Genomic DNA, 11,389 nt, shown 5'->3' with positions numbered 1-11,389 from the left:
TTGAGGGCACTGGTAGCAGCTGCTGCTCAGCACCAGATGTTTTGTACACCACTTCCCATCTCCTCTCCCCTACTTATTTCCAGCCTTCTCAAAACACCTACGATGTACGTTACAAGTTTGATTTACTGCTTGGACACTGTCTCCAGGAGAGAGCACCAGCACTGTCTTTACTGAGCTCAGCCCAAGTTAAACCTCCCAAAATAGCAGGTTTTGGCTTACAGAGCATTGAACTGGATCTGGCAAGAAGAGGCCAGAGCATCTCAGACATTTCTTTGGCTGCTGGGTAACAACATTTCAGAACTATATGTTTAAGACAGTAAGTTTATTGCAGTTTGCCCACAGACCTGCCTGGCCTGTTCTCACTTGCTTTGGCAGTGCATGCCTGTAACCTATTCTGTAAAGGGTACCTTTTGATGGCTGTGCTTGCTGCTGTGGTCAGCTGGAGCACAGGTGACATCATTGTGCTGGTTGATGAATTCCATCCTTTAAAGAGAAGGAAAAAAAAACTGTTGCCATGCTTCTGTAAAGATCAGCTGAGCTGTCAGATTATTTCCTTCTACACAGCACACACTAAGTGTGCCTGGGAACTCTCCAACCTTCCTTAGACAGGACATCGCCCCATGCTGCCATGACGGATTTGAAATGAGGAAAACAAACTTCCCCCTGCCATTGCTACTGTGCCTCAAAAACTGGGCTTAGTGTAGATCCAGACTGTGTTCCTGGTGAAAACCATTTTCAAACACTCTTGGGCTTAAATGCAGTAGGAGTGAGTTAGTAAAACTAGAACATGCTCCCCTGGAGCAGCACATCAGTAACATGCTCTGTTAACGTCCTGCTGATCAAAGTGGGACTCCAAACCTGCTCACACCTTCCAGCAGTCTGTGCGTGTCTTCTGGAAGAATGGATCATACTCTGATGGGTCATAATCATCCAAAAACACATAGCCCTGTGGGAGAAGCAGGTACTGGGTCAGGTCTCAGAAGCTATTGGTGGTTACAATAGCCTGGGTGGGACAGAGCCAGGCACAGCATAACACAGCACCAGAGGTGGTTGAAATCTGAATTCTGTGAAAAAAGAATTCCCAATTTTCATACACTGCACCTCAGAAAGAAAGTGACTGAACTGTAACAGGAAAATTCCTCCATCCATTTTAATTTATTACAGGCATTAATACATAACAAATTATTTCATGAAGCATCCAGAAATAATGACAGGCTAAAATGCTAACCTTAACTAGGACAGACAAGACAATGGAATTTTTATTTTTTTGGAAAATGTTTTTCCAGAGAAGGAAGCCCTGAGATTGGCTCTGTTTCTCAGAGCATGGTGCTAATGACACCAAGGTCATAGGTTTGGTCCCAGAATGGGCCACTCACTTAAGAGCTGGACATGATGATCCTTCTGGGTCCCTTCTAACTCAAAATATTCTGTGATGTCAGCAGGACAGATATTAAAAGGAAAAACAGGAGTGAGTGAGTCCTCACTAGCCACAACCTTAGGCAGGTCACTGGTCTGGCAGATACCAGAATTCCATGTCTGGGTTCATGAGCTGGCTTTTCCATCTATACATTGGAATAAAGACTTGAACCCACACCTCATGGTCCAGGCCACAGCTCCATCTCATCAACAACACTGCCACAAGTGAAGGAGAAGGCTGATAACAGGGAAGAGGGCAAAAGAAAATGGGCAAAAAGAAGGGAGGGAAGGGAAAACACATCCAGAATTACCCACATTAACTAACCCACACAAGTGTCTCAAGTTCTGCAAAATCTATCATATGCTGCCACAGTTAATGCAAACTTATGCAAAAAGCCTACTTTTCAGACATGCTTGTGACAGACCTGACACCACAGAGAAAGGAGAAGAGGTAGAAGCTGATCACTGATGCTGCTGCTCCCCTTCAGGCAGAAGCACACATCCCAGTACATCAGCCATTACTTCTGGAGGGCACCCATCAAATTCCTGACCTGGCACAGCAGCTTGCAAGATGGACTGATGCAGACCCAGACATGTGCAGTACACCCAACATAGCCTAAATCCCAGGACTCCAGCAGTAGGACTGGTTCAGTTCTTTGTAATTTCATGCAGTTTACATGCATGGGTCTGTCACTTCAGGCCTGTGAAAAAGGTAGTTCTAGTCTCTTTAAAACAACACAGCTCCCATGGCATTTTCATTTCTGGATAACTAGGTTGTTTACAGTCTCACAACTCCACTGTGCAGTGGTTTCCACTGACAACAACTACCTGTTCTCATAAAGTATTATTTTTGTGGCAGATTACATAACTGCTTTTATTTTTCTCTTTTTTTTCATTCCTGAGATGCAGAAAGTTTACTTGTGGGATCTGATATTCAAGAGTGGTGTGAAATGAGGAGCAAAATGAAGAAAACTAACAAGTATTTTCTACAGTGACTGCAATTTGCTATTTTTGTGAACACTGAAACACATGGAACTACAAAATCCATGAGTTGGGTCCCTTACCTGCATGCAGACTTAACAAAATTTTTTGTATCTCCCTGTTCCCATATTTTTTCTTTTATGAAGCTTGATCAGTAGCATCCAAGGCCACAAAATCATTTCACTCATGCTCTGCCAACAGAGCTGCAGTACTGCTGTAGCTGAACTCCTGAGACTTGAGAGTGCAGCCCACACCCTGCTCACTCAGCCTTTGGTTTGAGCAGACAGAGCTCAAGGTTTTCCTCCTAAATGGTCCAGCCCACAGAGGCAAGCACACCTCAGCAGCGTGTCTCACCATATTCAGACTCCAATACGTGTTCACTGCATCAAGTAATGCTGCTGTTCATAGCTGCTGGTGAATGTAGGCAGCTGTAACATCACCATTACAGAAGTCCTTGGGAAAAGTAAGTTACAGGCAAGGTATATCTGAACTCCACGTTACTTCAGAAGCAGGAAATAGCAGCTAAACCCCTGAACTTGTCCACAACCCTCTGTATACAACCCCCTCCATAACAGAAATGTATTTCTCATTGATACCTTCTTTGCACAGTAGTTTAAATATTGAGACAATTGTTCTTGTCTCCTTTTCCACGCTTCTTTCTCTGACTGGCTGTTCATTTTGTCCTTCAATTTCTGCATAAGTGGCTCTGAAACATTCTCAAGATATTTTTTGTACAGAAGCTCTGTCTTTCTCAGTTCTAGGAAATCCCTGTGCTTCAAATGTCTGTCCAGCTCCTTAAGTAAGAAATGGAAAATAAAAACCATATAAACTATTGATCAGTGACAGTAGCGATTCCACATGTAAAAGTTTGCAGCTTGGCTGACCTGACTGCTCACTGCTCAAAGTCATCTATTTTCCAGCCCTTCCTTCTGCTCCTCCCTCTCCACTTCCCACCACTTATTTCCAAGCTTGCCCTTTCAAGAGCTCTGGCATTTAGACCCTTAATTTTTGAAGATGTGGTGCAAAATTGGCAGAAAATGACTCACTTTTTCCCATCAGGTCACTGAGCAGAAATCACTGCAGAGCAGGGGGCTGCAACCACCAGACTGTGCAAGACAGGCAGCAGAAGGACATTCCCTTCAGGATTGGCAATCTGCTGGAGCAGATCAGAGCAGCCCTCCTGCCCTTTGCTCACAGCACCACTGTCACAAATTACCACACCCACAGAACAAATATTAGTGCAAACAGGCAGTTTAAGTCACCTGGGATTCACATTCAGGGTTACTACTTCAGTCTTATCCAGAGTGGACTGAAAAGATCAGAAGCTCAAAACTCGAAATTAGTTTTTTAAGAATACAGGCAATTAACATTTTCTCATGAATCACTGTTTAAGAACTAAAAACACCTACATGCATGAAAGCACACAGCAAATGAGAAAAGAGCACACTTACCCTCACAAAATTTTCTCTGTCCAAGATGCACTGAGCAGAAGCAATGATATCTCGGCTTAGATCAGGTGCTGCCTAAGAAAACATGAAAAAAACCCACATGAGATGAAAGCAGGATTTAGAGCAGGAGTTAGATTTACTTTTGAATCAAAATATTCAAAATAATTACCAGTGTCATTAATAAAGGCACATTATACCACAACCCAGGTGGCAAATCCTTGCAAGATTTGCTCTGAACAGTTGGGTTAAGTAGCAACAGAAGAGCACTGGAAGAGCTGGAAAGAGAACTGGAATGTTCATGCTCAGACCTCCTCGGCTGCTCCTCACCACGACCAAACACCACCTCCTCCTTGCCACTGTTTCTCACCTGTGCCAAACATGTGGCTCTTCAAACTCCTGCACTCCAGACAAGGAGTTCAGGCAATGCAGACCAAATCTATCAATTGGGGATAGAATGCATTTTATGCACAGAATGGAATATTAGCCTGCTACTCCCTGTGCTTAATATTGATTTTTAATTCCAATTGATGGTGTAGTTTTCAGTCATGTCTGCCTTGGCCCTGCTGACCAGCTCCACACTCCTAAAGGTTTATTGCACTAAGATGAGCAGGACATTACACATCCGAGTAAGCAAGGAAGAGACAAGAAGTATTAAAAATTTCACCAAAAACAAATCAGAAAGAGGAAATCTAAATTTCTGGCATGTTTCAAGACCCTTACATACTACTATTTGAAGCAACTGGTATGTTGTATTGTGCCTGATGAATTTACTTCACCTAGTCACAGATCCTTTCTAAAGTCAGCACCATAACAGCTGCACAAAGACAAAGACATGGCCATCACTCCAGCTAAGAACCATCACTGGTGAACAGAAGAGCTTTCCTTCAGGATGAGACACATGTGAAGAAGTTGGGTGTCCTTTCACTGAAGGAATGAAGCCCCTTCTCCCTGGAAAAGGGCAGGCCCAGGGGCAACCTCATCACAGTACTACTTACAGGGCAACTGCAAAGAGGATAGAGGCTCTCACTTCACCAGAAGCCACAGCAAGAATACAAGAGATAATAGGTACAAGTTGAATTGGCAGAGTTTTCATCTCGATGTAAGAAATAAGTTTTTACAGTGAGATCAGTCATTCACTGAACAACCTCCCCAGGGATGTGGTGGAGTCCCCATCACTGAAGGTTTTCAAGGTGCAATTGCACAGGGAGCTGGATACCCTCATCTGGTGTCTCTTTCCATGAAAGGCTGGGCCAGATGCTCTTCCAAGGTCCTTTCCAGCCTGGGCTGTTCCATGAATCTGTGATTCTAATTAGTCACAAGCTTATTTCAGGTTTTATGGGAAACTTTTCCACACACCAAACTAATTTAATAAGTAATTTAATAAAGCTGCCTCAAAAGGATGCAAGAGCTCAAAAAAACCCATTGAATCTGTTGCTAATTTTAGAATTCTTTGTTCTCCTTCTCCATGACAAACATCTCTCAGATTTTACTGAACTTTGAAAATAACAATCTTTCATTCTTCCCTTCATAATTTCTATTTAATTCCTCCACTCACACCTTCACACAACAGAAGCCCTACCTTCTGTTAGCTAATCCTTGGCAATATTTTCCTTCCCAAAATGCCTGCTGCAATCAAAATTACTGGCTGTGCCATTCTGCTGGTGCTGAGGAGAACCTCTGGATAAATGCAAAGAAAGGAAAAGCTCTGCATAAAAGGAGAACCTGCTTTACAAAGATCAGGTTCTCATCCAGGTTCTACAACCAAGGCACAAACTAGGATGGAATGGTAAGAATTAATACAACTGCAACACCCATTTCTGAGTGTGCTGTGGAGGACTGAAGCACACAGCTCCAGCTCAGGGCTCAGAGATGAGTTCAGGCACATACCAGGCATGGAAGTCTGGAAGCACAGCCAGACCAGAAAACACTTGTCAGGATTTCAGTGGGATTGTGTGGCCAGTTCCAACACAGGACCCAATGACACACCTGGGCTCTCAGTTACAGATACTGCTCTCTGTGTTGCTCACAGTAGAACCTACAGCTGAAGGAATGCTGGGGTCACTCACCTTCCAAGGCTCTTGCTGCTTGGGTTTTCTCACAGGTTTCCCATTTGCAAATCTTTGTAGCCAGGGACCTTTTGAGTAATTCGCACTACCCATGGCTGGATTAGTCTGGGAAAAACAATAAAACTGTCAAAACTCATAAAAACTATTGTATTAACAGCAAAATCTAAATTTTCTTACAATTCCTACTGATCAGTGAAATAGCTCTCTAAAGGACTTCTAACTGCTGATACCTGCAGGATTTTCCTGTCACAGTAAGTAAAAAACAGAGATGAAGTATCAGGTTTACAATCAGACACTGCCTCTGGTGGAACTGTCTGTCCTCATCTCCACACACCATGGATAGTACATTTTGTTTCAGAGAACAGTGATTAACAAATTATTTGAAAATGCCTGTCAGCTTTGGAAACATTTCAGAGTTATCAAATTTCACGTCCAGACCATTACTTCTTTCCTTTATGCCTTTTTCAGTCAGATAAAATTCCTTTCAAGTAACTGCTACATCCCACTATGGCTACACTTTATTGGTTTTTAAAGTTAGTTCTACCAGATGAAGCTTATGCTGAAGTGCTAACTCAGCTCCAGTCAGAAAATTCCATCTTCTCTCTTGTATGTCCATCAGGATATCTGGATTGATTTTTAACAGAGACAGTGCAACCACAGAGACAAACTGCCCTTTACAGGAACCTCCATTTAAACCCCTATTTATCTCAGATTTACTGGAGACACACTGCTTCCAGGAAACAATGGATCCACAACATTACTTGGGTAAAGAATGGAACAAAATAAAAGCTTGCTTTTCCAGAGATACTGACCCCATGTCTTCAGACAGATCTCTCAGTTAATAAAAAAAAAAAAATCTGATATTCAATTATTTTTTGCAGTATCTAGTTATAGAATCTGCAAAGACTCTTGGGTATTCATAGAACCTTTTTTTTTTAGATTCATAGAATCTTTTTTCTAAGACAACACTTAAGAGTTTATTCTGTCCAATCCGCCACTTTAGTGACAATATCTGACTCCCAGCTTTCCTCTCTGGAGTGCAGATTCCAATTTCTTACCATCAATTCAAGGTAAAGTCTGTAATCTATCTTTGTTTCATTTTATATTCCCTGCTCTTGTACACTGACAAAAACATCTGCTGGGATATTTCTGCATCCTCACAGCAATGTTTTCCTGTCTTTTCTGACTGAAAGAGTCAGAAACCACAGGAGAGCATATGTTGGAAGGGACTTCAGGAATTCACCTACTCCTTTTGCCATTTTCCCAACCTGGCAATGAATCTTGAGATAATTTTAGTAGGAGATAATATAAAAGGGGATCTTTATTTGAAGGCCTTCAGAGGCAGTTATGGAAAGATGTCCACACAAACCCCTCCCAGGGTGAGCACATTTTTAAAGGTTTTAGGAAATTAGCATAATTGATAAAAAGCACCAATTAGGAGGACAAGTGGTGATGCAATTCCTCCCGTGGTGAAGCCCCTTCTCTGGAGCCCCCAAAGATGTACTTTGTCCATGAGAATGTATCCCAAAGAGTTGTTCTCAGCCTTGCTTCCCAGGAAGAACCAAGATAGGACAGGGGCCGTGTACCTCTCAGGGCTTGGAGCTCTGGAATTTGATTCTCTTTCTGCTTAGGGAAAGGCCATGGAAAAGTACTGGGAAAACTAGTTACTAATACAACAGGTGATAGAGTTACAAATATATGTGTGAAGAAAAGAAAGAAAAGGCAAAACCCAAATGACGTCAGTCACAGTGCCAGCTTGAAGAAAAGCAATTTCAGAACCAATTTCTGATACGAAAATAACAGGCAAACAGCAAGGGCTGAAGAGATTTGGGTATGGATGTGCTATAGATTTGGCATTAGAAAAACCCAACACACCTTCCTATGAGCAATATAGCCTCCCTACAAGCACAGGTGCCACAGGCTCCTGTGTCATGCCACCATTTACAGATTTCCTCCAATGCCAAGCAGTTCGTCCACCTCACACAGACAGACTGAGCACAAAGCAGAGGAGGTGCTTGACCTCCTCAGAGAATTGGGATCCCAGGGGAGATAAAACAGAGTGAACTCAGAGAATCTGCCTCTGCAGCAATCTGCCTTCAGGAACCCACAAGTGGTAAAGACTCTAGCTGCAGATTTCCCCCCACCAGCAATCTTCATAATTCAAGCTTCTACTGAATCTTAATCCTTTCTTTTTCTGCTTTTTTTGACTCTTGCTGGGAGATGCCAAGCCTCCTCTCTGCAAAGGCAGGGCTCACTGATATGAGACAGCAGCTGTTTTGCAGGACTTGAAACTACAGATTTAATCACAGGCTTAGACAGAAATAGAGTAAAGGATTTCCAGAATCTGAGTGGATAAAACAAGCATTTCGTCAATCTAGCAGTTGCAGTATGCAGATGTCAAATCCCATGAGCAGGTTGGCTGTCCTGTATCAGGACATTTGTTTGACTGTGCCAGCTCCCAGGAAGCATCCAAGGCCAGGTCAGATGGGGCTTGGAGCAACCTGGTCTAGGGGAAGATGTCCCTGCCCATGGCAGGGAGTTTGAACTAGATGATCTTTAAGGTCCTTTCCAATCCAAATCATTCTGTGATGATTAAACCTGAGAACAACCTAAAAATCCTTGCTAGATAAACATGCATCCTTCCTGCTGACAGCAGTGCAGCTCTGTACCAGTAAGTTTTAAAGACAGGTTTCTCTTCTTTCTTCAGTAAAACAAGGTTCTTCCCCAAACACCCATCTGCTAAAATTCACACCCTCTGTGCCCAAACACGAGGCTTTGCAGCAGCTTTGAGGAAACACATTTTAATCACTCTGTCTCAAACACAAGCACCCTCCCATATGCCTCAGTCCTTTCAAAATCCAGTCCAACCACTCAGGCTCACGTGTCACTGCGTGGATGCCACCCTGCATAAGCGCAGCCGGCTGCCTTCACTGGTCCCCCGCATTGCCTCAGGGGCAGGGGTAGAGTACGGTGAGAGAACGAGTCTCTAGTGCGAGCAGGGCAGCTCCGCGAACAGAACTTTTCGCACTGAGACTGCTGAGCCAACCCGTAACGCGTGCGAGCCCGGAGGGGCCTGGCCTGGCCCTGCACTTCAGAGCAGCGATGAGATAAAGGCCGGCGGAAGGGGAGGGCTGAGACCCTCCGGGCACGGCTCGCCCCGCACCCTAACCGGTCCTGAGGGCGGCCAGCAAGGATCCACACCTACTACCTCCGTGCCGGGGTCCCTCACTGGGGCGGTGAACAGCCCCATGAGCCCCCAGGCGCGGCGGCACAAGGCTACAGTCGAAACCAAAGCCGCCCGCCACAACCCCGCCTCGCTGAGGGGAAAATGGCGGCGCGGCGAGCCTTGGTCGCGCCTCACATCAGTCGCACCGCCCCTCCGTGATCTTAAAAAAATAATCCCTCACCCATCACCCACAGCCTCTCGGGAAGACGAGATGCCGCCCGTGGGGAGAGGGGCCCGGCTACCCGTGGGAACAGGGCACAGAAACCTGTGGGGACAACGTAGCAGCAGCCCTGAACTGGTCCCGAAGACAGACGGGGCGGAGGCACGGCCGGAGCCCTCCGCGCCCGGCCGCGCAGCGTCCCACGCTCCCATGGCAACCCCAATGCGCGCCCTCCCGTCGGCAAGGCTTCCCACCAATCAGAGAGGGGAGCGCGTGGTGAGCGAGCCAATCAGGGGCGACGACGGCTCCACCGAGCCGAGCCGAACGCGGCCGAACGGGGCCGACCCGAACCGAGCCGGCGAAGTCGGGCTCCCTGGTTTATTATCCGAAGTTCATTAAATCGTATTATGAGATTTCACACATTCGCCCGCAGTGCTGACCATGACACCAAACTTGAAACTACCATCAGCCAGAGATACCAACAGATGAGAGAAATGTCAGGGCTTTTTCCCCCAGCAGTGCTGCACTGACACACAGATCTCACAATAACTGTGTGCCACGTAAACGGGGTGTTTCCAGGAGCCCTTTATACTTTATTTTTTAAAATGTATTATTACGATTGATTTGTCAGCGCCCCAGGCATGACGAGACCCTTGTGCCCAGCTGCCTGCCATTGCCCTGGAATGGGATCCCCTACACAGCCCGCTGTGCCCAGGGTGTGTTCATTAACCCGGCCAGAGACTTGTGACAGCAGCGTGTCACTGATATCAGTCTGGAAAGACCCCCATCCTCCTGGATCCCCCACACTCTTAGTCTCTATGTTATTAATTTTTTCATTTTTACCCACTGTCATTGTCTGCCAGCATCTTTGAAGGACTCAGGCCGAGCAATTTAAGGAATAACACACTTTATTAACAAATACACTGACAACAGAAGATTGTCACAGAGTCGGTGCAGAGATTGTCACTGACTGTGCACTGACTGCAAGAACAAGTTTGAAGGGATACACAGGCTCTGATCACCAGTGAAAGTTTGAGGTAATCAGTGTGTATAGAGTAGGGACCCTACCCAACAGGTGTGCCCATGGGAAAAGACAAGATCAGCCCATCAACCCACCCCAGAAGTTATGTGGAGCCTGTCCTAACTTGTCACCCTCTTAACTCACTGTTAGACTATTTCTTTACACTTAGGTGAAGCTTGAGTGACTCTAGTCAAACATAATTTTATTCTCGATTGGTGAAAAATTCCCTCCCATTGCTCTCAAAGACATAGTTAACAAAATAGAGAGTGTGTGCTCAGGGAGGGGTGGTCACACTTTGGGTGGGTAACTTTGGGATGGAGGTGTGTCACATCTTTACAATGAGAGTACAAAGAGTGGGGTTCATCTGAGGAGAGCCATTTCCCCACAGCTGCTGATTGAGGAACAAGACATCTCCTCCATCCTGTGCTTGGCAGCTGCTGTGTGGTTTGTCAGGTTACAACGTACCACCGAGTTCCATTCCTGCAGGGATCACAACAGAGCCTGGCCATGGGGTCTCCATCCTGCTCCACCCTCCTTTCATCCCTCCTTAGCATCTGCTTCGGGCTGCAGGGGGTGTTGCACGAGGAACTACCATCGAATGAATTCTGTGCTTGCCAACTGCATTCCCTCCTGGAAATAGCAACTGCATTTTACCCTAAAATTTCCTAAAGTTACAGCTTCTGTTGGAATGTGATTATAAGTTTAGCCTCAAGATTTTCCCCCAGATATCTCAAATTTTCCCTCATTTTCCCACTTAATCAACCCTATGACTGTAGTCACTCAAGCTTCCCAATATCCAAATGGAATTTAAGAGTGTTTCAAGCACTTGTATTGTATGGATTATCTGATGTTTCCAGGGGTGGCCAATAGGCTAATTGCCTCATAATAATACAAACTTTAACATATAATACCTTTATCAAGACAGAAAGAAAAAGGGTTAATATCAATACAACAAATTCCTGTAGCAGTTGGTGATCATTTGAAGAGAGTATCCCACCACAACTGTTCTGCATCTTTCTTGACTGGTTCCAAAACATGATCTATTTTCTCCACTTCATGATGGTCAAGGAC

The 11,389-nt window shown here is 45.0% G+C and overlaps 1 protein-coding gene across 5 annotated transcripts; it reads right to left on the bottom strand.

Annotated features, from left to right (window-relative positions):
• Positions 1–17: 17 nt before the first annotated feature.
• FAM228B (family with sequence similarity 228 member B) lies at positions 18–9,472 on the bottom strand. Of its 5 annotated transcripts, none has more exons than XM_050973114.1 (6): positions 8,793–9,472; positions 5,912–6,016; positions 3,849–3,920; positions 2,994–3,191; positions 869–946; positions 18–483 (listed from the first exon to the last, which is right to left on the bottom strand). In XM_050973114.1, the coding sequence occupies exons 2-6, from the start codon at positions 6,002–6,004 to the stop codon at positions 457–459; spliced, it is 468 nt and encodes a 155-aa protein (XP_050829071.1). In that variant the 5' UTR covers positions 6,005–6,016; positions 8,793–9,472; the 3' UTR covers positions 18–456. The 5 variants fall into 5 exon arrangements, with proteins under 5 accessions (XP_050829071.1, XP_018776953.1, XP_018776951.1 ...); XM_018921408.3 differs by having other exon boundaries at positions 859–946; positions 9,319–9,472; XM_018921406.3 differs by having other exon boundaries at positions 9,319–9,472.
• Between the last annotated feature and the right edge of the window lie 1,917 nt (positions 9,473–11,389).

This window comes from Serinus canaria, chromosome 3, assembly GCF_022539315.1.
Source record: "Serinus canaria isolate serCan28SL12 chromosome 3, serCan2020, whole genome shotgun sequence".
Taxonomy (NCBI): Eukaryota; Metazoa; Chordata; class Aves; order Passeriformes; family Fringillidae; genus Serinus; species Serinus canaria.
This window is presented reverse-complemented; position numbering and strand designations above follow the sequence as displayed.

Excerpts from the sequence above, each read along its gene's own strand:
- FAM228B (XM_050973114.1), bottom strand. The coding sequence starts at position 6,004 with ATGGGTAGTGCGAATTACTCAAAAGGTCCCTGGCTACAAAGATTTGCA. Across the intron at positions 3,921-5,911 it reads AGCAGCAAGAGCCTTGGAAG|GCAGCACCTGATCTAAGCCG; the intron begins GTGAGTGACCCC and ends ATGTTTTCTTAG. Across the intron at positions 947-2,993 it reads TAAACTACTGTGCAAAGAAG|GGCTATGTGTTTTTGGATGA; the intron begins GTATCAATGAGA and ends CTTCTCCCACAG.